Genomic DNA, 24759 nt, shown 5'->3' with positions numbered 1-24759 from the left:
GTATACATAGGGATTCTGACCCTGTTTTCCATTTTTAACATCCTGAAGTCCGAGTAAATGCATTTGTTTTCCCTCGCTGCTAACCACAAGTTTTCTTGGCCCCTTGGAGCACTTATGTACATCATTCATCTAGTGTTAACTTTTTTTTTTTTTTTTTTTTTTTTTTTGTGAAATTTTGTTGGGTCTCCTTGTGTTGTGTTATTGTCATGTACTGTAGACTTCAGTAATAAATTTACTGAAGCCGCTGTCATTTGTAAACCTTGTCAGCTGCAGCTACCTTTTACTGGTACATATCTGCCATGTTTATCTTTTTGTTCCCCATCATATATTTTCAAGTTTTAGTTTTTTTTTACTAATATTACTCTCTTTCCTCTTTTAAACCTGCTTACTAGCTTTCCCTTCTACTCCATCTAATTATGTTTTTGTGTTCTTCGCTCTTCAAGTGTATTTCCTGTAACAGGATCATTTGTGCTTCAATAAGACTAAAATGTTAGAGCATTGTTAATCTCATTTGCATCTGTTAGTCCATGAACATTCCAAAACACAGTAGTAAGTTTGGACATTTATTTTATGGAATTTTGTTTTCCCATTGTACTTGTTTTTTTCTCTTTTGTCTCATCCTTCCCGGTAATGTATTTGCATAATGTAGATAACTGATTCTTCTATGTTTCAATCTCACTGCATAGTGTTTATATGATCCGCATCACCCTTCTCCCTGCTATTTACATGACCCATAGAAAAACGTGAACTATGTACATGTCAAAAGTTGCCGAAATTCCATTCCATGTCTTGAGCTTCTGCTCTTAGTAGTCAGTATTTATCAATCCTATTTCTGGGCACTCACAAAAAATAATACAGTGCTCTATATTCTCCTAATCCAAAAGATTTAAAATGTGTTGTCCTATCCGTATTTATGTCTGTTCATTTGTATAGTACTGTAAGCCAATATTTACTTGATGTTAACCTAGTTAACTTTGTTTAATGCCTCCAAGCTAACTGCTAACATTCACTTTGTCTTCTACTTTCCTCATTTCTAGTCATTATTGGTTATGTCTCTGTGCCATCTTTTTTCCAAAGTTTCCAAAGTTTAGTTTGTTTATCTTCTTGAATTTGGACTGTTTGAAGTTTTATTTCTGTAGGTTATGGATGTTTCGGTAGCATTTGTTCTGGGCATAGTAACTCTGTGTGACATTATCTGTTTTGATGTCTTATTGTTAGACCAACAAGAGTGGCACACCCTTGTTCACCGAAGGGACCCTGAGAGCTGCAGGGGATGTGGCTAACCCCTTGTCCATTTTGGCAGTTTAGACAAAACCTTATGGATCAGAAGAAAAAGGTGTAAGATCTGAGGAACCAGCTTTAGTCACACTAGTCATCCACCTGCATCTGTGGCAAATTACCAGTCAGCTGTAATGGCAAAGGCTGCTTGGTTAACTTTTTTGTTTGTGGCAGAAAGGTCTGTCCAAGGGACCTATAGATTGTTTCATAGTGAAACCAAAAAAGGTGCCATCAGCAGTAGATGGTAAAACAGGAAAGTAACAATAGTGTAATCCCCCCCCCCCAAAATAAAATGCAGTAAAGCATGCTTTATACCCTTTCCCCAGCCTCAAAAAGTAAAATAAGCAGTTTCTCCACAGAAAAAGTAGTAACAAATTTTAACAACAAAAGTAAAAAAGTGTAGTCCTGTTTAAAATTTCATAAAAGTCATGAGACATTCAAGAAAAGTACTTTTTGTAATAAAAAAAAAGTTAATTTAAGCAGTGTAAAAAATGTGGAAGGTTTCTGCCTGGCAATAGAATAGCATTTTCCAACCATCGAGCCTCAAAAGCTCAGAGGAGCGCTTTACTTGGCGCCAGGAAAGCTCTGAAACGCTTGATGCCCAAATCTGTCTTTTTAGTCAGCTCAGTTCAAGCTAATAGTTTGGACAAGTGGAAGTTGATCTGAAGCATCGGGTGCTGGTCAGCTGTTATAGCCTATGCAGGATGTAACACACACAACTTAGGCTACTAAAGCAGTGATCATTCAAACATCTACTGTTATGGTGATTTTACTTATACCACTGTACTTTATGAAACTTGCTAAATGTTAGTGTTGTGCCCATGGCCACATTACATAAGAATACCATATTCTTCCATTGTCGCAATAAATGTCTTGCTCTGTATCCCTTTGATTGTATATCTCACTTTCCTTAACATTTGAGACTTTCGTATATAGAGTATATAGCTCCTCCTTATTGCATTAAGTAATTTAACCTTCAGTCAACTGTATAATGTCAAGAACTATTCATACTGTCTGTTTACTTATCTTGTTGTACACACTGTATTGCACTGACAGTGTCTGCATTCTGTACTTTAATTTTATTGCTGGACATTTTCCTAGGCTGAGATGGAAATTGGACATTTGTGATCAGTGCTCTTCCCTAGTTAACAAATTGAAATAAATAATTTAAATTTCAGCATTACTTCTGTGAAATCAGTCAGTACTCTCCTTAGAAGGAGTGCCTTTTCTCTGTTCTCAGAGTTGGACTGGTGAAAGAATGCTGTTTCTGAGAATAGTGCCAGTGGCTCAACAGACGCTCCACTCATCTTTGGTGCTGAAAGATCAGAAGTCATCAATTTTTGTCCGCACCCAAGACATTTGGATTCATTTCCCAATACCGACACTGCAGTACACCATAAAGGGTGTGCTGCACTCCTGACTCTGCAGCCCTGCAGATATGACATTAAACCGAGGCCCCATTTGCCTGAGTTGTGGCAGCTCAGGTGGATGTAAATGATTCCACAGCACTTATTGAAACCAGTAGGAGAATTTCTTGGTATCCTGGCCAAGTTTCCCCCAGTCATTACCGTGGGTGTCCCATGAAAAGAGGCTACTGGCTTATTAAGACTAACCTGCTTAACAAAGGAAAAATAAAATTGCTAAAAAATCATTTGTTCTTCCTTTTCCATCTTGTGTTCTGACAGTCGTTGTTGACATTGGATTGGATGTATAATTGGAATCTGTAAAATTGCAGGGTATATGGTCCTCTCTCCAAGCCATACTGTGCATAAATCTGAAAGGTATTACTCCATATAGAAATGGCTTTGAAATGGGTTTAGATGTTGTTTCTGTAAATGGGTCCTTCGCATAACTTGAGATAAAACTATAACTGTATAGTATTTTAGCAAAGGATACTTTGTTCCTGCAAGCTGGGCAGAATGACACTGAATGCTTCAGACCTTGCAAAGTCAGTATGTATTCAACTTTGACATTGCATTGTCTTGAAATATTTTTTGGTAGACATACTCAGTTGTATTGTCCTTCTGGATCTTGAGTAGCAGTTGAATGTTCACATTTTTCTTAATTTGGTAAGCACGGGGGGAATTCTGACTCCATCGATGGTTTGCTTTCCCTAAGAGAATGCTTCATTTACTTGTTTCCTGATAAGGACTGAGTACTGTTCTGTGGGGTTGAAGTTGGGCATCCTTTGAGCATTACCTGCTATTCCTCTTGTTGAAAGAGTCTCTTAAAAGTTGTATTCATATCTTCACTGAGACCAGCATCTAGTTCTGCAAGTTTTCCCAAGGCTGGATCCAAAAGGGTGGAGTGGAATTCAAACAGGTGAAATGAGTAGTTCAGGGCTGTAATTCTTAATGTGACAGAGAGACATTAAACCAAGGCCCCATCTGCCTGAGAAGAAGACCAAGATGAAAAATGTAGCTGTGTTCTGGCTAAGAGAGTCTCTGTTTTTCCATCTTCACCTGTTTGCTTCCCATTATTTTATTTCTGTCTGAGGCAAGACATTGTCAGCAAGACTTCAAAGATTTAACATCAGGTGCTTTAGCTAGTGGGTCCTAAAGTTGAATGTATCTTTTCCGGCAGTTATGAGCCAACATGTTTTTCAATCAGTCATACTTTGGGTGTGCATACTTGATGTTAGTACACCATGATGTCACATGCCAGTTGCATATGCCCACAATGCCTGTGAAGCAATCCGTTCATCTTTGCAACTCCATACAGTTCAGCTTTCTATCTTGACATTTTTTAAATTCCAGTATTCATTATTTGGATGGAGATCTATTAAATATCTCTGTGAAAGTCGGATTAGTAGCCAAGACCCACACTAGTAAGCAAGATGAGACTCACTGCTACAAGTGCCAGTGATTCAAACCTGCCACTTGCATACATCAGAGAAACAAACTCTGGCCTACCTGGCTGTGTGGAGATTGGAAATTACTTATTCCCATAGGGATCACTGAGAGGTTCCTGTGGACATTTCCAGGCCTTAGTCAAAGTGGTGTCACACTAGCAGAACCTATTGGAGAGGCATTAATCAAAACCTACCCCACCTACACCCAGGTCCCTTGGTGAAATTACCTGGGTCCTGCAAGTACTCAGCTTGTTCCAGGCATACAAGACTTTGAGTCCCCATCAGTTGTTCTCCATGGATGATGAGTGATCCAGAGGCGTTGCAGTCCTGACTCTCACCCTCGTGTGTTTTGAGGTATTGGCAACACTCAGCAGTTTTATCAACCAGAGCTCAAAGCTGCATGCCCTGACCCCAACAACAGAGTAAAGAATTATAAAGCCACAGGATGGGGTACTCAGGACTGAGATAACTTCTTTCCCCATATCTGCTCGCCTCAAGTTCATTGTGGTCTGTTGATCTTGTTGGGAAAAGGGTCTCACTTTGTTGCAGAACGTATGGCTTAGAATATAGATATTAAGCAATGTTTTTGCATTTGGTGGGGGCACAAGTCATGAGTGCAGGACTGCACCCTTAGGGAATATGACACAATGACATTTCCAGTCCTGGCACAGGCCTCTTTCCTTTACAATGCCCTTTCAAGTACTTCTGGTAACACTTCCCCTTGACTGACACCTACCACCCGATTGTTATGCATTTGCCCTTTTGTGAAATTGAAATTGCACAAGTTCATGTTTGGAACTAAACTCTCAAGCTATTATGAAGAGCGTCAATCCAAAAGGTACAAGGAAGAGCTCCGAATGCAGGATGTAGTCAACCTTTTATTAAAATAAATGCTACAGCTTGTCACACGTTTTCGTCTCCAAACAGACTTAATCAGAAATACAAAGCACATTTCCTCAACTGTCTTAAATAATCCAATTAATTACAAACCCACTAATCAAGTTCTAAGCTTCATAAATATTAATACATGACATGCAGATATATAAAATGTCACCACAATTACTTATAAATACTGAATTACATATAATACATAAATACACATGATTAATATTGCTCATACCAATATAAATAAATTTAAAAATTATATAAAAACTTTTATGTAAAAAAATATGTTATTTAAAATAAACCATCTAAACCTAAAAATCATATAGCTTCTATATGTGTTTATTTGAAGTCAATAGCACCATCTACTGGTCAATATAAAATACCAAAAAGACACAGCAAACTACAAGTTATATTAAACTAGTCTAATACCATTACAGCTTTGCTGCTCTAAGTTTTAATAATGGCACTATAGATAAATGCTCATTCAAGCCAGGATGTCTACTAGCATCTAAGTTGACCTGCCAAAACAGTTCACGGTATTCAAGGCAGGTTTCCCAAGGTCCCCCCCCCTAATACCCATAGGGATACTCTCAAGAACAAAAAAGCAAAATCTAGCTTAACAACATATGTTAGTGTGTTTAAAAAGTGCGTTTTTCACGTTTCTTGTCCTTTTGTCATACATATGCTCATATATACTATCTTAAAGATACATTTAAGTGTGGAAGTTGTCAACAATGTGAATTTATTTCTAACAAAGATAGTATCAACTTAGTAGGGGTAAGAAGTTGGTGGCAAGTGAACATTACAATTGTAATAGTGAAAGGGTGGTATACCTTGCAGAATGTAACCAATGTTCATTGGGAAAACTGAGCGAAGGTTGAAGAGGCGCATACATGCTATACATATATATATTTTAAAGGTACATTTAAGTTTGGAAGTTGTCAACAATGTGAATTTATTTCTAAAAAAGATAGTATCGACTTAGTAGGGGTAAGAAGTTGGTGCAAGTGAACATTACAATTGTAATAGTGAAAGTGTGGTATACCTTGCAGAATGTAACCAGTGTGGTTCATTCTATATTGGGAAAACTGAGCAAACGTTGAATAGGTGCATATATCAGCATATGTATGACATAAGGACAAGAAACGTGACACTAACACATGTTGTCAAGCTAGGTTTTGCTTTTTTGTTCTTGAGAGTATCCCTATGGGTATTGGGGGGGACCTTGGGAAACCCGTCTTGAATACTGTGAACTGTTTTGGCAGGTCACCTTAGATGCTAATAGACATCCTGGCTTGAATGAGCATTTATCTATAGTGCCCTTATTAAAACTTAGAGCAGCAAAGCTGTGATGGTATTAGACTAGTTTAATATAACTTGTATTTTGCTATGTGTTTTTTTGGTATTTTATATTGTCCAGTAGATGGTGCTATTGCCTTTAGATAAACACATATAGAAGCTATGTGATTTTTAGGTTTAGATGGTTTATTTTATATATTTTTTTGCATAAAGGTTTTTTTATACAATTTTTAAATGTATTTATATTGATATGAGCAATATTAATCATGTGTATTTATGTATTATATGTAATTCAATATTTATAAGTAATTGTGGTGACATTTTGTATATCTTCATGTCATGTATTAATATTTATGAATCTTAGAACTTGATTGGTGGGTTTGTAATTAATTTGATTATTTAAGACAGTTGAGGAAATGTGCTTTGTATTTCTGATGAAGTCTGTTTGGAGATGAAAACATGTGACAAGCTGTAGCATTTATTTTAATAAAAGGATGACTATATCCTGCATTCGGAGCTCTTCCTTGTACCTTTTGGATTGTTACTGGTTTTGAGTTGGTGGAAGTTTATTCTCCCGTTTTTTTCTTGTTATTATGAAGAGTGTAAGGATTGACAGAATACAGTATCTGAGACAGAGAAGGGAATGAATCCTCTCCACCCTTCAGTTAACTCCAAAGTATTCCTTTCTTTGTTGAGATTGATTTTGAAGCTTGTCAGGTATACTTTGGATAGCCTTGGGGCCTGATTCTTTCCTTGTCTCCCAAAAAGCAGTTAAATGTGTAAGTAGCGAATAAGGAGGAGCCATGTGTTATTCCATTCTTGGAACACATGATCAGGGATGTTATCTTGTCAGCCTGGAAACTACCAGACATCACCCCTGCAACCCAAATGTAAGAGTACTGAAGTTAAGCCCACAAGATATCACCTTATATCTAAGAGAACACTTCTTATCTACTCCCAGCAGAAGGAATAACACGTCTTGTAGAAGTTTAATTTAAAAAAAGTTTATTCAAGCCAATTAAGTGAGCTAATGGACAAGTGTTCTTGTTCTGATGTTATACCAGATCCATCAGTAATATGGGGGGGGGGGAATGGCAGTTTTATAGCAATATAAAGCCTACTTTTACAAGGGTCTATATTGCATGTTCGACCGCTTAGGTTGTCGAATGTCTAAACATCGACACCTAAGTGTTGAAACCTTAAAATCGCGAATGTCCATTCTTTCTTCGGGAAAGAATTTGCTAAGTCGTCACAAAATAAAATAAACTTCTGAACCCAAACAAAGTGGGGGGCTTCGCCCCCCCCACACCCCCCCTAACTAAATATACCAACTACGAGATTGCCCTACATTGGTAAAAGGGAAAATCCCCGATAATGGCCAAGCAAATTCTTTCCCGAGGAAAGAATTTGCGTATGTGGCCATTTTCAATTTGAAACTTTCGACACTTAGGTGTTGATAATTAGGCATTCGACAACCTAAGCTGTCAAACATCTAAAAGGAACCCCTTTTACAAGGCTAGTTGGCTCTTTTTGCTCATGTTAACTTTATTTATTTATTTATTGTCACAGATCGAGCTTTTGCAAGAACAAAGTTAAAGGAGAAGCCATGCCCAGTTTTATGGGGCTCATGTTAAAATCATTAACTGTTTTACATGCTACCATCTGTTGTTCTCTTTGAATATAAAATAAGGCTGTGCTTATGATAGATTTATTCTTCAGTATTTTGATAGCAATGATAGTGCCTGCTTGTAGTAGGGCTCATTTCAGATGAAACGACACAGATCCTTTTTGTAAAACTTTATTACCATCAGCAGCAAGTCTAATTATTTGATATCTTGATAACATCTGTGCCACTTGTAAGGAGCTTGTTTCTGCTGAAGTACCACAGATCTTTTTAGTAAAACCATTTGCCCTCAACAGAGCGTTTGAAATTCAGAAACAGTAATAAAAAATGATGCACCAAAAATAAATAAAAATAGAACCACATATTCAGAAGATAAAGTCAAACCAGATCTTTTTGTACAGCTGACTTACCCCCAGGAGTAAGTCTGCATCCAGGGTGAAACAAGCAAAAAGAAAAAAAAAACTGGGCTTAAGTGGCTTCCTGGATAAGTGGGAGCTTATCCACCACATCAAGAGGACAAAATAACCTTAATAAGATACTGAAACCTGAGTAATGGAAACCCCAAACCTTGAAACCTCTGGCTGTACAGTGGACTAGACTGTATGTCATGACATATTTAAAACCTTTTGGACAAAATATTAGGATGAGCTGGTACAATGTCAGCTGAAAAAGTGACTTGCACCTTCAGTCAGTAGGGCTCCTCTTGGAGACCCAGAGGTCCCAGGAAGGTATGGTGTTTTAGTCGGGTTGTAGTCCTCAGCAGCTGGTTCTTGAATCTTTATGCTTTTCCTTGATGTGAAGCACCCATTATTTTATCTTCCTCTTTCCAGGTTTTACAGGGTCTAATGTCCAGGTCAGTAGAGTGAAAAGGACTGAATCATTCAGAGCCTGAGTAGACAAAGGGTAGTAAGGGAGGAGATCCAGCCAATCCATGTGCAGGGGGAGGTGTTGTAAATGCTGATCTGGGTGAGGGCCATTTGACTGGGTAGCATACTCTTCTGCCACACTGAGAATTAGAGCCCTAACTCCTCATTTCAGCTGTCTGAATTCCACTCCATTCTTTTGGATCTGGCCTTGAGAAAACTTTGCAGACTACCCAGATACTGGCCCCATGTAGGAACCCTTCATTAACGATTGCGTTAAACTGTTCTCCATAAACTCTACGCCTCTCTCTCTCTCTTCCAACTCCCCATAATTTCCTATTACAGTTGACTGAGAGTCTTCTCCTCAACCTCCTCCCCAAACCAAGTTGTACAATTTAATGTTTTGTTCTTCGTATCTCTTCCTACTAACAACTTCATTCTACCTAGGCATTAAATCTTAAACAGAAAAAGTTAACCACTGCTATGATAAGTATTATTTGTATAAATGTTATGTAGCATTGTTTTACTTAATTTTCTACATACTTATATACCACACCTTTATTGCCAACTTGCGTATTGCTTTTGTAGTATTGTGTTATATTTTTGTAATACTGTCATTTTGCTTTGACTCACAAGCTGGGGCTGAAAACAGTCCTTTGTTGATCACCCTACTTCCTTGGTCAACAAACTTAAATATATTAAATAAGTAAGACTGAGAAGATGCAGCTTCTCACTGATCTGCAAATGGATGTTCCTGGGCCTGTGAGAAGTTACTATGGCCATACCAAAACTGGTATCAGCCAGGGTTTATTCATGGACTTGCTTTTGTTTGTTGGCAGTGTGCTGTAGACCCCCCCCCCCCCAAGTTTCTTTCTTATGTCTTATGCTGCCTGTTTTTTATGCCACAGTGATTTTATTAGCCTCCTGGTTTCAGTGCAGCTGGTAATTTGACTGAAGTAGATGTGGAAATTATATAATTGATAATGAATCACAAAAAAAGCTAGAAAGGAAACCAGTGGTCTACTGTTTCTGCGGTAGTTCCTACCATCTTCCTCACATTATCTATTGTTCATATTGTGTTGATTGCTGTGATGGTGTTCTTCGTGTTTCACTGTTGCAGTCATCACCTGTGGGTTATCCCTGCTGTGGTAGCCCTCGGCCGGCTCGAATACCAGAGTCAATGTTTTTTTTGGATCGGCTGCAGTCTGATGTCAGGTCGTCATTGCTATAAAGCAAGGTAGCTGACGTCATTAGATTAGATTAGATTAGATTAGATTAGTAGATTAGATTAGTATTAGGGTAACTGCCCTTGCGAGACATTTTAAGCCTAGCCAATTATCCCTTGTGAGACTCAAACCCTGTACCTTGTGTTTGTAAGGCAAACACCTTAACCATTAGGCCACCCTCCCAACTACTTCCGTCTTTCTTGCCGTGGAGCCCGTAGAAGAAGCAGTTCGTACGAGTGCCAGTTGGCCTCTACCAGAAGTTGAATTTCAGCTGAAAACAGTTAAAGCTAAGCACCCCTTTGGGGATCCTTTTTTCTTGCACTAACTGATGTCTGAAAAAGTTAACATTTGTCTCGCTTGTGGAAAGTAGATCCCTTGTTTAGGCCTAGACCACGATGTCCCCCATTGCCGGTTAATGCAAGAACCATTCGCCGTAGAGCTGTTTTTGTAGACAGTTATTTTCGTGTTCCGTCTTCGCATTTCAATATGGCGTCCGTCAGCCAACAATCTGTGGACATTCCGAAAAATGCAGAGATAAAGATAGAGACCAACCACACAAGGCTAAGACATCCGATGATGGTACCGCTAAGCAGGTTGTCAGTTCTCCGGAATTCAGTGAGGCGCTTTCGCAACCCCTGATGCCTGATTCAGTATCTACGCAGGCCTCTAGCGAGACCCTTTCAGAGTCCGGTATGCTTTAGAAATCTTCGTCTTCCGAGCCTTTGGCTGTCTCTGCCTCGGTTGGGTCCGGAGCCGCGACACAGGCACTGGCTTCTGAGGAGGCCTTTCGCACTACCGAATCTAGACAAAAAATGACGTCTTTGCATCCGGCTACTGTTTCTCTCAGACCGACGGATTCTCTCAGGCCTAGAAGCCAGGCTACTCCAAGGAAATCTGCTTCTAGCCACCATCTTGCTACTGCTCTACCACCCCAAGCACAAATGCTTAAAATGGCGGAGGATCTCATCTCTCTTGTCTGGGGTAGTCAGGCCACAACTTCTAAAAGGAAAAGATGCCCTTCTCCAGAAATTGTGACAGAACAGGATTCTGAGAATCAGACTATTCGGTTTTTGAAGAGGAACAGCATCCCGTAACTGCTTATGAGGATTCAGATGCAGAGGAATCCATCCCTTCTGTCTCCCCTCCAGAGGACCTTTCCTTTGAGGAAACCCTTCACTCCCTCAGGGAACATTTCCACTGGGAAACTCAGGACTTCCCACAGTCTAAGAAAAGACTTAGAAAGTTTCTGGACCTGCCCCAGCACAGACCCCTGGCCATCCCCCCCATTTTAGAAGTGGTGGATCATGTTTTCCATGAATCCAACTTAGCCCCTGACGCCCTCCCTCCTGCTCCCAGTAAACCTGACAGGTACTACAGAGAACCAGATTCTCTCAAATACCTGTACAGAAATCCTGCTGCAGACCCAGAGGTCATTACACAGGTTCCTAAAGGAGCTAAGACTAGTTCAGCCAAGAATCTTCTTCCTTCTGACAAAGACTCCAGAGCTGTGGACAGATGGAGTAAAAAAGTATACACCTTTGCAACCTTAGCCATCAGAGCACTCAGTTCCATATGTTAAAATGTCAACAACACACTTTGGAACTATTAAAACAGAAGCTTGTTACCTTTCCTGACTGTGCCATTTCAAGAGAGTTAGCAGATTTACTGCACTCTGCTTGTCAAGTGGGTCAAACACTCATTACAATGTGGATATGATGCCCTAGAAGCCTCTAGCAGGGCAGCAGTGACAGGATCTGTTATTAGGAGACATGCATGGCTGAAGGAACAACCGCTCTGTGATCATGTCAAGTCTAAACTTATTGATGCATCCCTAGATAAGGAGCGCTTGTTTGGGGAAAAAGCAGAAGAGGTGCTTAAAAGATGGAAGACAAAGCAAAATCTATGCAAACGGTAAAAGATTTCTTTCAGGTTCAACCTCCCGGATTCAGCAGGAACTTTCCCTCTAAGTACTGGGCCTTCTAGCAGACAGGGCCAAGTTAAGCCCCCGAGGGACAGATCATCCAGACCCTATCCCAGGGCCAGCAGAGAAGCAAACAGTGGACCACTTCCGTCTCTAAGGCAGAGAGTTCTAAGCCAACCTTCTATGGCAGATACTCACAATTACTCCCCCTCCTCCCTCTGCCCTCCCTTCACTCATCAAAAACTATGAGGAAGGCTGTCCCTGCTAGCCTCCTAGGTTCAGTAAGAACTTTCCAACTAAGCACTGGTCATTTCCCTCCAAGCCTAGGGGTAGCCAGAAGAAACCACAGCAGGATAGAACCCATAGGCAGCAGCAACAGCTGTAAAGAAGCAGGCAGTGGACCTCTGAGCCTCCCAAGCAAGGGAGTTCTCAGTCCCAAGCCCCTGCCAGAGAGCAGCTATGACTGTTCCACCCCACTCCCCCCATCCCAAGTGGGTTCTAGATATTATTTGAAATAGTTACAGACTCACTTTCAAAGAGCCTTTAAAATACTCAAGCTATCCAGATGTTGCATAAAATCAAAAATCAGAGGCCCTTGCCTAGATTCAGATCTTGTACTCTCAGGGAGCTGTGGAACCAGTTCCAGAAGATCAAAAAGAGAAAGGATTCTACTCCAGGCTATTCCTGGTTCCCAGAAAGGAAGGCTCTTGGCGCCCCATCATGGACCTGTCCAACCTCAGTTTCTCCTGGTTTTAAAGTTCAGAATGTTGACTCTTCATAAGCTATTACCCATGATAACCCCTCAGGCCTTCATGGTCTGACTAGACCTAAAAGATGCCTATCTGCACATTCCATTTCAGAAGTCTCACAGAAGCTTTCTTCATTTCAGGCCAAACTCCAGGCACCATCAGTTTTCAGCACTGCCCTTTGGTTTATCTACAGCTCCAAGGTTTTTCACAAAGTGTCTAGCACCTCCAATTGCTGTTAGCAGGACTGGGGGGGGGGTGCAAATGTACCCTGACATGGACGACTCCCTGATAGAGGCCACAGACCTGTCAAAACTCCTCAAGGACCTGAAGTTCACCCAAGATTTCCTGTCCTCCCTGGGATTCGCAATAAACCTCCAGAAATCCAACACTGCCCCAACCAAAAGGATAGTTTTCCTGGGGGAACTCCTGGACTCTTCACTTCAAAAGACCTTCCTTCCTCCAGACAATGTCTCCTTTTTGACAGACTACTTCCAAAACATCCAGCAGAAATATTGCATCTCGGCCAGAGAATTTCTCAGAGCACAGAGGTATATGGCATCATGTATCATCATGGTTCCCCTGGCCAGGCTACGCATAAGAAAGCTTCAGTGGCACCTCAAGAATGTATGGTGCCAGAACTCCCTCTCTGGAGACCAAGATGCAGCTGATTCCTTGTCTCAAACAATAGTTTGCTTGGTGGGTACAGGCTTGTACCCAAAATCAGGGCCTTCCCTTCAGTTTCACTCCACAGGGCCAACCCTCACCACGGGTGCTTCAGAGATGGCCTGGGGGGGGGGGGGTCTCACTTTCAGCACTTCCAATCCCAAGGGAAGTGGGAGGTTCAGTTCAAGGACAGACATCAGTTGGAAAGAACTTACGGCAGTGCAAAAAAGCCTGATAGCCTTCAAAGAAAAATGGGAATCAGAAGTACTGTTCTTAAAACTGACAGTACCACAGTCATACGGTACATAAACAGGCAGGGAGGCACACACTCCTATACCCTGTACCACCTATCGATGCAAGTCTGGGAGACTGCACACTCTGAGGGTTGCATCTCGTGGCACAATACATTCCAGGTTCTCAGTGTTCTAGCAGATCACCTCAGCAGAAACTTGATGGACCCCCATGAATGGTATCTGCCATGGGAAATTTTTCTCTGCATGATTCAGAGATGGGGAGTCCCACAGGAAGACCTCTTTGCCAACAAGGAAATGCTCACCTGAAAAAATTCTGTGCCAGGATCAAACATAAATCTGCCTGGAAAACAGATGCTTTCTCCTTCCCTTGGACTTGCCGGCTGTTTTATGCATTCCCCCCTTACCCCTTCTGCCTCAAGTGCTTCTAAAGATAAGGGAAGAGGGCCAACGGCAATACTGATAGCACCAAACTACTAGCCCAGGCAACAGTTGTATTTCTCTCCTCCTCCAGCTCACCAATTAGAGCCCATAGCTGTTACCTCAGATGGTAGACCTCCACACTCAAAACAAGGGAAGGATTGTGCACCCCAGCCTTCAGACACTAAGCCTTTTAGGTTGGATAATTCCGCAGCACCCAACTGCAGCATTACCCTAAGTAGCCAAGTGCAGGGTGTCCTAGAAAGTCATACTCAGCCAAATGGAAAAGATTCTGTATTTGAAGCCAGAAGCAACACCTTGATTCTAATTCAGCATATATTACTATCATCCTAGAATACCTGGCTAGTCTGGTAGATGAAGGCCTTACCTACTCCTCCATTAAAATTCATGCATCTACCATTTCAGCCCACATTCCTACTCTTCATCCAGTCTTTTCTCATCCCCTATTAAGACACTTTCTAAGGGGAGTCATTCAGAATAGACCTCCCAGGAGCTTCCATGGTACCTCATCTTTGTTGTAGAAAGCTGACTTTGCCTCTTTTGAAACCTGCAGCATCTGCTCTTCTGATTTTTTTTTTACTTAGCCAGCATCAGGGCTGTTTTCCATCACCTCAGCCAGAAGGGTTTCTGAGTTGCAGGCCCTCATGGCAGTGGAACCATTTATTTTTCATCAAGACAGGGTTTCTCTCAAAACTAATCTGCCTTTCGTGTCCAAGGTGGTCACTGATACTTATAAATCAAGCCATTCATCTGCCTACATTCTTTTCCAACCCTCTGAACAAATGGGAAAGAATAATTAATTCTTTGGATGTGCACAGATAGCTCTGCTTTTATCTGGACATGACAAAAGCCTTGAGACAATCTGACCAGCTTTTTATTACCTTTGCCTCTGGCTCTGAAGGATAGTCAACTTCTAAACAGGCTATTTCTAAATGGATCTCCTACTGCATCTCTTTCTGTTATAGCCATCATGGCAAAAAAAAAAAAAAAAAACTGAAATAATTTGGTCACACTCCACAAGGGCCACATCTACCTCTGCTGCCTTTCTAAAGGGAGTCTCTACTGAGGACAGCAAACACTACCACTTGGCAGTCTTTTCTAAGTCTAAAGCAGGATTTGCCACTGCCATCCTGCAGGGTATCCTATCCTCTCCTTGTTCTCCTTTTCCCCCTCAGCTCAGCTGTGGGAATCTTTCCACCACAAGTCAGGACTGCAACAGTGAAACACAAAGAACATAGTACAGCTGTGTACACATACCATAAATGTAGATGTTCGAGTGTATTCAGTGTTGCAGTCCTCTTTCCCTCCCTCCTGTCTCCTTAGCCTACTATGTAGTCTACTAATAATCAACTAATCCAGCCAAGAGTCCCCCTTGGCTCCCCTGCTGTAAAGGTCCTCCTCCTTCGACTATGGAACCTGCGGATGTCTCTACCTTGGATGGGTCCGGAGCTTCTGTGCAGGCACCGGCTTCTGAGGGTGTATTCCGACCTACCGATATTCATATTAAACCGACAACTTCATTTTCTACTAAAACTACTGAGTTTCCCGGGCCCAGAGTTCGCACTACGCCTAGAAATCCGACGTCCAAAGTGCATACTCAAGCTCCCATGCCACAAAAACAAATGCTTAAAATGGCTGAAGATCTTATTATTCTAATTAGGGGAACCCAGCCTTCCCCTGCTAAAAGACTCTGACCCTTCTGATTACCAGGACATACCCTTATCTACCCATGAGGATTCAGATGCAGAAGAATCCATCCCCTCTGCTCCCCTGCAGAGGATTTTTCTTTTGATGAAACCTTGCATACCTTAAGAGAGCATTTCCGCTGGGAATGCCAGGACTATCCTCCATCCAAAAAGAGACGCAGGGAATTTTTAGATTTGCCTCAGCACAGGCCTGTAGCTATACGCCCTGTCCTGGGTATTGTAGATGATGTCTTCGTGGACTCTAGTCTTACTCCTGACACTTTACCACCAGCTCCTAGAAAACCTGACATGTACTACAGAGTACCTGACTCACAAATTTCTCTTTCAGAATCCTACTGCAGATCCAGAGACCATTTCCCAGGAACCTAAAGGAATTAAGGCTACTACAGCCAGAAACCCTACCCCTTCAGACAGGGATTCTACAGCTTTAGACAGATGGGGTAAGAAGGTATATACCTCTGCAACTCTTGCCATGAGGGCTTTGAATTGCCAGTTTCACATGTTGAAGTACCAGCAACATATTATGGAACTAAACAAAAAATGGTGTTACTTCCAGATTGTGCAGAAAGTAAAGATTTACAAGAATGAATGCATTCTGCAAACCAAGTTAGTAAACATACTTTGCAGTGTGGGTTTGATGCCTTAGAAGCATTTTGCAGGGCTGCTGTCACTGGGTCTGTACTGAGAAGGCATGCTTGGCTAAAGGAACAAGTCCTGCCAGACCATGTCAAAGCAAAATTACTAGATGGTTCATTAAATCAGGAGCATTTGTTTGGCACAAAAGAAGAAGTTGTTCTTAAAAAGATGGAAGAAAAAGCGAAATCTATGCAAACCGTCAAAGATTTCTTACAGGTGCAGCCACCTAGATTCAGTAGGCATTGGCCTTCAAAAAACTGGTCTTTTCCAGTCCCTCTCAGGTCTTTAGTCCAAACCCAGGGGAAACAGACCACCAGGACTACAGTCTCATGGTATTCAGAGATCTAAACAATGGAGTGTTTCCACCTCAAAACCAGGGAGTGGTAAACCACCCCCTTATGGAAAAAGTTCACAATGACTTTCCAATTATACTTTCTAGCCATGCCCAAGTACTTGCACCCCTAGGAGGAAAACTCACCCTTCATGCAAAAAACTGGATGTCCATTACTCTGGACCAATGGGTTCTAAACATTGTAGCACAGGGATACAGATTCTACTTCCACTCACTGCCAACCCCAAGCGGGTTGCCAGACCTTCCTCCAAACCAGTGGGCAGAGGCTCAAAAGCAAGTGCTTTCTTTTCTCCATATCAGGGCTATTCAACCTGTTCCAGTAGAACAAAGGGGACAGGGTTTCTACTCCGGACTGTTCCTGGTGCCCAGAAAAGAGAGCTCTTGGCACCCTATCCTGAATCTATCAATTCCCAACACCTTTCTGGTGGTCCAAAATTCAAAATGATTACACTGCAACAGCTTCTTCCTATGCTAGCCAAGGATGCCCGGTTAGTCACCCTAGACTTAAAAGAAGCTTATCTGCGCATCCACATAAGGGAGTCTTGCAGGAAGTATCTACGTTTCAGGGCAGGCTCTATGCACTATCAGTTCTCTGCACTTCCCTTTGGCTTATCTACTGCACCCAGAGTGTTCACAAAATGCCTAGCTCCAGCCATTGCATACTGCAGGCAGAGAAATATTAAAATCTACCCATACTTGGACGATTGTCTGATTCAGGCAGACAGTCAGGAATTGCTACTTCAGCACCTGGCATTTGTAAAAAAGACTTCTAACTTCACTGGGATACACCATCAACGAAAATAAATCACAACTGGTGCCCAGCCAGCAAATTGTATTCCTGGGAGCAAGCTTGAACACAACTTTCCAGATGGCATTCCTCACTCCAGAAAAGCAGGTCCATTTGACAAACTTTTTCAAACTAATGGCCACCAAAACCCAGCTATCTGCAAGGAAAATACTGCAAGCTCTAGGGTTCATGGCCTCATGCATTCTGCTAATTCCATATGCAAGACTGCATATGAGGGAACTTCATTGGTACTTAAAATGTCTCTGGTGTCAACATTCTCAGGACCTGGAAACACTGATTCCTATCATATCTTGTGTAAAGGCAGAGTTCCTTTGGTGGGCAGAAGCATGCAACCACAACAAGGGACTTCCTTTCACTCAACCCCTCGTCACCCAAACCCTGATAACAGACGCATCAGACTATGCATGGAGGGCTCACATGGCAGGCAAATGCATTCAAGGCAAATGGAGCCCAGAACAAATTCCCCTGCATATCAGTCAAAAACAGATGCTAGCTGTACAGAATGCTCTGACAGCCTTCAAATACCTTATCCTTCCAGGACAGCTCCTGATAAAGACAGACAACAAACACCACAGTTATGTGGTACATAAACAAGCAGGGCGGAACTCATTCTTACCCACTCTGCAGGTTAGCCATGGCTCTGGGGAACACAGCCTTGAGCGACCAAGTGCACCTACAAGCTCAATTCCTACCAGGCAAGCAAAATTCACTGGCAGACGACTTAAGCAGAAATCTACTGGACCCTCATGAGTGGAAACTGGAACCCAGCTCATTCAAACTTAACCCAGAGGTGGGGAACACCGGAGGTGGACCTTTTTGCCTCCCTCAAAACCACCAATTGAGCAAAGTTTGCACCAGGAACCCTCACAGCAGAGCCTGGAAGGTGGACGCCGTATCCTTTACTTGGGAAAACCTCTTAATTTATGCCTTTCCTCATCTGCCCCTACTGTCAAAAGTAATACTCAAGATCAAACAGGGCAGGCTACTCTCAATTTATGCCTTTCCTCCTATACCCCTCCTCTCAAAAGTACTACTCAAGATCAAACAGGACAGGCCAAGGGCAATCCTTTTTGCACCAGACTGGCCACGTCAGCACTGGTACCCACTCCGCAGTCTGACAGCTGTGCCACCCTGGTACCTACATCAGACAACTTCCCTGCTGTCTCAGCAGGAGGGACAGATTTTGCATCCACAGCTGAAAACCCTAAACCTTGCAGCCTGGCTTATTCCTTGAATACACCACCAGCATCCGTCAGCAAACAGGTGCTGGATGTCATCCTTGAGGCCAGAAGGCCTAGTACTAGGAAATCCTATGCTGAAAAGTGGAAAAGATATTGTTCTTGGAGTCAGTCTCAAGGAAAGGGCACAGCTGTGCCCACCTTACCTCAAATCCTTGATTACCTAGCAGAGCTGCTCCACAGAGGCCTATCCTCATCTGTTAAGATTCATGCCGCTGCCATCTCATCACATTATAATACTGAGCCACCTCTCTTTTCTCACCCTCTCATCAAACAGTTCCTGAGAGGAGTTAACAATTTAAGGCCCCCTAGGAGAGCTCCCACCCTGGCTTGGGACCTTAACTTTGTACTGCAGAAGCTCACACACCTGCTGCTTCAGCAGAGTTAAAATTCCTCTCTTGGAAAACAGCTTTACTTTTAGCTATTACTTCAGCAAGAAGAGTGTCTGAGCTACAGGCACTAATGGTGGTGGAGCTCTTCATTATTTTCCATGCTGATAGGGTTTCCCTCAGGACTAACCCTTCCTTTATGCCCAAAGTGGTATCCAGTGTGGCTTTAAACCAATCCATCCATTTGCCAACCTTTTTCCCTAATCCTCAGAATAAAGGGGAAAGGATCCTGCACTCCTTGGATGTGCACAGACAGCTCAGGTTCTACATTGACAGGACTAAGCCTTTCAGAAAATCTGACCAGCTGCTAATCAGCTTTGCTACAGGGGCATAGGGCAAAGCCATTTTGAAGCAAACCATTTCCAAATGGATAGCACACTGCATCCATTTTTGCTACAACCACCATGGAAATCCTACCCCTCTGGGGATCAGAATTCATTCCACTAGAGCTACTTCAACCTCTACAGCATTTCTCAGGGGAGTCCCTACCAGGGACATCCTGGAAGCTGCAACCCGGAGTTCTGTACACACCTTCACCAATCATTACCACTTTTTTCTAAATCCAGAGCTGGATTTGCTGCAGCAGTCTTACAAGGCCCGCAAGCCAGCCCTAACACTTCTTGACTGCCGCCTCCCTTCCTCAGCTTTGGGAATCAACCCAAGTGTAATGACTGCAACAGTGAAACACGAAGAACATAGTACAGTTGTGTACACTTACCATAAATGTACATGCTCAAGTGTATTCACTGTTGCAGTCCTGGTTTCCCTCCCTCCAGCCCCCTGGCTTTCTCTATCCTTTCTACCTATCCTCTTTATGGCCATCTTTTGTGGCAGGGGTATTTACTTTTTACTGGAGGTGTTCCACACCATGTAATAGCTTCCTGTTGTGGGGGCTCCTGATGTCTGGGGCAAGAAAACCGGATGTAATGGCATCGGCTGCATGTTTTATACCCCTGACGACCTGATGTCATGGAAGAGGCGACAGCATCCGACGCAGAAATCCCAAGACTCTCATATTTGGGCTGACTGAGGGCTACCTATAGGCAGATAACTCAAGTGTGATGACTGCAACAGTGAATACACTCGAACATCTACATTTATGGTAAGTCTACATAACTGTACTATCTGATGAGTGGGGCGTTAGGATAATACTTTTATTATTGATGAACTGTGTCCGTAAGGGACATGGCAGCCATACTAGAGGTAAATGTACAATTTCCCATCCGGTTATCAAGGTTTTGTTTGAATAGGGTCAGGGAATAATTCTGTTTTACATGGGTGGGGAGCCTATTCCGAAGTGCAGGAATCCTTTGGGACACATCTGTCTCTCTAGCACGTTCTGTTTATGTCACAAGTGAAGTTCAGATACCTGGATCTAATGTTTCTGGTGCTGTTTGTTTTGCTCGTGTGCAACAGATCCATCGGGATTGGGTTTGAGGAAGGCCCTGTAGGCCAGACAGAGATCCCGTCTCAGCAACCTGTAGGAGACTGTATACAGTGATAGAGCGTTTAGGTGATCAGTGTAGGAGAGGGTATTTATACCCTGAATTCTTCTGGTGCGAAATCTCCATGGCTGTTCCAACTGTCTGGTTAGATACGTGCCAAAGGGGCATTGTTTTCAATGACAGGATAGGCCAAGTAGAGTGGTACTATATCTTCCTTGGACCTGCCTGTCATATCCTTACCTATAAGTTGGGCGATATAAAATGATTTTCTTATTATTTTAGCTACGTGTTGGTCAAAGGCCACATTGCTGTCTACACATGTTCCCAGATCCCTTACTACTGGGTCAACTTTTACGGGTGTTTTATCGATTAACTTGGGTTGACATATTCACAATGGGCATTATAATACCTTTTTTGGCGTTGAGTTTTAGGCCATGGTTTGGTACCAGTCATTTGTCTGTGTTAAACCCACTTGTAAGATGTTGGTGTTTAAGGAGAATCTGTAATAGCTCCCAATTTACAACTATCTGTGAACGTGGTGAGCTAGAGATCTTGAACATTAGCCCTGACTTCTGAGAAGTTGATGCCAAACAGGGGCGGGCCCAGCACAGAGCCCTGGAGTACTCCACTGGTAACCAGTTTCTTGGTGGAGGGCTTAGGTCTTGTCTATGAGCCAGCCATCAATCCAGTGAGTTATTTAAGGTTTATGCCTAGCTCAGAGAGCTTGTCAACAGTGCATGAATGGGGTATTGTATTGAATGCCTTAGCCAGGTTAAGATACTCTGTGTGCACCACTTTACCCTCATCCTTTGCCTTGGTAACCCCCTTAAAGAAGTCTACCAGGTTTAGTAGGCATGACTTTCTCTCTGGGATGGGTCCAGTGGCTGTAGGTTGCCAATGTCCTTGTTTGTCATTTCCATGATAATTTGTTCCATAGCTTTGCATATTACGCTTGTTAGACTGATGGGTCTGTCGTTCCCTGGGTCAGCTGATGGTCCACCATTGGAGAGGGGAGTGACTGTTGCAGCCCTTCGTTCACTTAGAACGTAGCCTGTTTCAAGGCTGTAGTTGGAGTGCCTCAAGTCGTCCTGATAGGTCATGTTTTAGACTGCTCAGGAGGCAACAAAGGATATTGTTGGGAACAATGGAGATAGTATTCTTGGCTCTAGCAAGTGCTGCCAGCACCTAGTCCCTGTTGATAGCTCGGGATGTATGTTGGAGTTGATTTTACCTGCTGGGGCTAGGGGGAGTGATGTTTGAGCTGAATTTATCAGCCAGTAGATTTGCTGTGTCACCCCGATTCAGTGAAGGTGGTACTGTTCACCAGCAGTTCAGCACACTGCCATGTGTTCTGTAAAGTTCCAGACATTGCACAAGGCAGCCTTCTGTTTGTCCTTAGCCTGCAAGGCAGTCCTGACCTCATAATTTGCCTTGTTGGACTTCATTAGACCTCTTAATTTCTTGTTTAGTTGTATAAGAGAGCACTTGTCTTTAAGGGAATTGCTGTTCCTGATTTTGGCCATGACTTTTCTTCTTTTAGTATATACCCCGTTTAGGTAGGATTCCACTGATAGGGTTTGTTTTTGGTGTTTATTTTGGGTTTATTTCTTGTAGGTATGGCGGCCTGTATACAGCCATTCACATGTTTGTTACAGGGACTCTCTGCCTTTGAATAATTCCTATTACTGGTTAGTTTAAAAATTAGAAGCAGTAGTAGTCTACTTATTTGTGTTTGCCAGGTGGATACACTTGACAGAGTTTGCACATATTCTGGCAGGACCTGGGAGATTGCATTAAAATTAGATGAATGTAGGCTTGAGTCTCAGAACTATTTTGTTTTTAAAGGATAAACAGTTTAGATACTGATAGAAAAGCAAAGAGGTTGAGGATTATTGCTCTTTGGGTATAAGAAGAAAGGCTGGAGGTAGTGTAATAAAATGCTCGTGAGTGGTGACAGATACAGGTGGTTTCTGAACAGGAGTGTTCAGCGTTCTGTTATATTAGATCACCTTTCAAAAGTTTGAGGATATGATACTACAGTCAAACATCATGGTAGTCTTGCCTTATAGCAGTCATCATGAATGTTATACAAAACTGTTTTTATTTTTGTGATTAAAATGCTTATACTGTTAATGTTTGTATTCAGATAATTATATTTTCTTTCCATATGATTCTGTAATGTTATCATATGAAGCAGTTATCTCAGAAGGTTACTTCATGGTTTAATTTTTCAATTCACCTAATTATGAAACTGGGAGAAGTGCCATGTCTTTTCATACTATATTATAATGAGAATATTAAAATGGATATTCTTAGAGTGCATTTAATTACCTATGAATAGTGACTTGAGCTGTAAAACATTAGATTCATAAAACAATTTGGCAGAACATGAATTTAAAAAATCACTGTAACTGATCTGTTTGTTTTTAGGCAAGAACTAATAGCAGAACTGGACCAGGATGAAAAAGACCAACAGAACACATCCCGTTTGGTACAAGAACATAAAAAGCTTTTAGAAGAAAACAAAAGCCTCTCTACATACTATCAGCAGTGTAAAAAACAGCTAGACATTATCAGAGCTCAGCAACAGAAGCGGCAAGGCACATCATGATGCAGTGAAATGTAGTTTCATGAAGTCAGATACATGGAATAAGACTACTTTGTATATTTTCAGACACTTAATATAGTGACTTTTTTGAACAATAGTAACTTGGTTTGTTCTGGATGACTACAAATGGTGATTTTTTTTCACATCCTATTTACTTACCTTTTGCTTCTTGGACAATCCACGAAGAGAGCTTATTCAGTTCGGCTGCATCTCAACTCATATCCTCTGCTTTCGTCAGTATAAAGCAGAGTAGATAGGTGATGCATTGCAAGCATGCTTATACTAGATAGCATGCAGGAACACAATCTACCTGGCTGCTTAACTTCTAGGATTCTGACACTGAAATACAGTCTTGGTCACTTTTCACACTCGTATTCAGTCATATCTCTCTTTCTGTTCCTTTTCAGACAGTTGTATTCTAAGAGTATACCATTTTCATTGTTTAAAAGTCCTTGAATCCTTATCTTGAAACATCCATTCAAGAGGAAGTATAGCTGACTGGAGAAAAAAAAAGAAAGAAAAGATTTACTAACCTGTTGTGAGTGAATTTAAGAAAGTTTTCAAAAGTCTGCACAAATTAGTATTAAGCTACATACAGTTCTTTCACAACTGGATCAGCTCTGTGCTTATTTTCCATTTTTTAATACCTTCATTTTGATAATCCTTTCATGATGGTTTGTTTCATTTAAATGGTCAACTCAAGTATTGCTGCTATTGCATGGTCTGCTTTTCTATTAATGAAGTAGGCCTTAAAAAACTTTCAACAATTTAATGTAAGCCCAACAGTTGCTGAACAGGTGATTCCAAAAGATTATCAATTGATAAAATAATTAATGAGCATTTACAGTACTGCAGAAGATTTTTCCATTTACATAACTTTTGAAATTGCATTGCACTCTGTGTTGAACAATGTGAAACTATAAGTTCCTGTTTTAGAAACCTAAATGTAGTGGCAGACACATACCCAGTTTTATTTTATCATGAATGCATGCGGTAGTCATACTTCATACTGATTGCAGGTACTGAGATAAAGACCAAGCTGTATTTATGTAATATCTGTAGTAGTAGAACACAGACTCTTCTGTATTAAAAAATGGAGCAGTGTATTATGTTTTAAAAATAACCTTTGTTTAGCTGGTCATCTGAGTCATTTGGGTTTGGGCTTAATGTTTTTTAAATTCCTGATATTTCTTGAGTTTCCTTACTGCTCACGTTGCCAATTAGTGATGCATATATAACAGCTAGTTTCAGTGTCCCAGCTCTGCCTTCTCTCGCAAGCAAACATATATTGCATGCGTCAGTGTGACCAGCAATCTTATTTTAGTGCATCTGTTGTAGCAGATGCAGACCTGTAGAACTATCCCTACATGCAGTTGCCATTTCCAGGATTGCAGCTCCTAATATCAACACATTTTTAATTACTGGGTGGTACTGTGATGTGTTTTTTGGGGGTTTCTCACCTTGGAACAGACTTCAGGAGTGCAGTGTTTAGTAGACATTATTTCTGGTTGTTTTGAGCTTAATTT

General features: G+C 41.7%; 1 protein-coding gene across 1 annotated transcript in view; it reads left to right on the top strand.

Annotated features, from left to right (window-relative positions):
• MAP3K7 (mitogen-activated protein kinase kinase kinase 7) overlaps window positions 1-24356 on the top strand; it is a gene marked incomplete in the record, with an annotated part of 2238689 nt that extends 2214333 nt beyond the window's left edge. Inside the window, 1 exon segment of the mRNA XM_044067202.1 lies at window positions 23056-24356. Within this exon segment, the coding sequence (XP_043923137.1) occupies window positions 23056-23236 (181 nt within the window).
• Window positions 24357-24759: the final 403 nt, after the last annotated feature.

Source organism: Protopterus annectens, chromosome 1.part0, assembly GCF_019279795.1.
Source record: "Protopterus annectens isolate FY-2018-M chromosome 1.part0, PAN1.0, whole genome shotgun sequence".
Taxonomy (NCBI): Eukaryota; Metazoa; Chordata; order Ceratodontiformes; family Protopteridae; genus Protopterus; species Protopterus annectens.
This window is presented reverse-complemented; position numbering and strand designations above follow the sequence as displayed.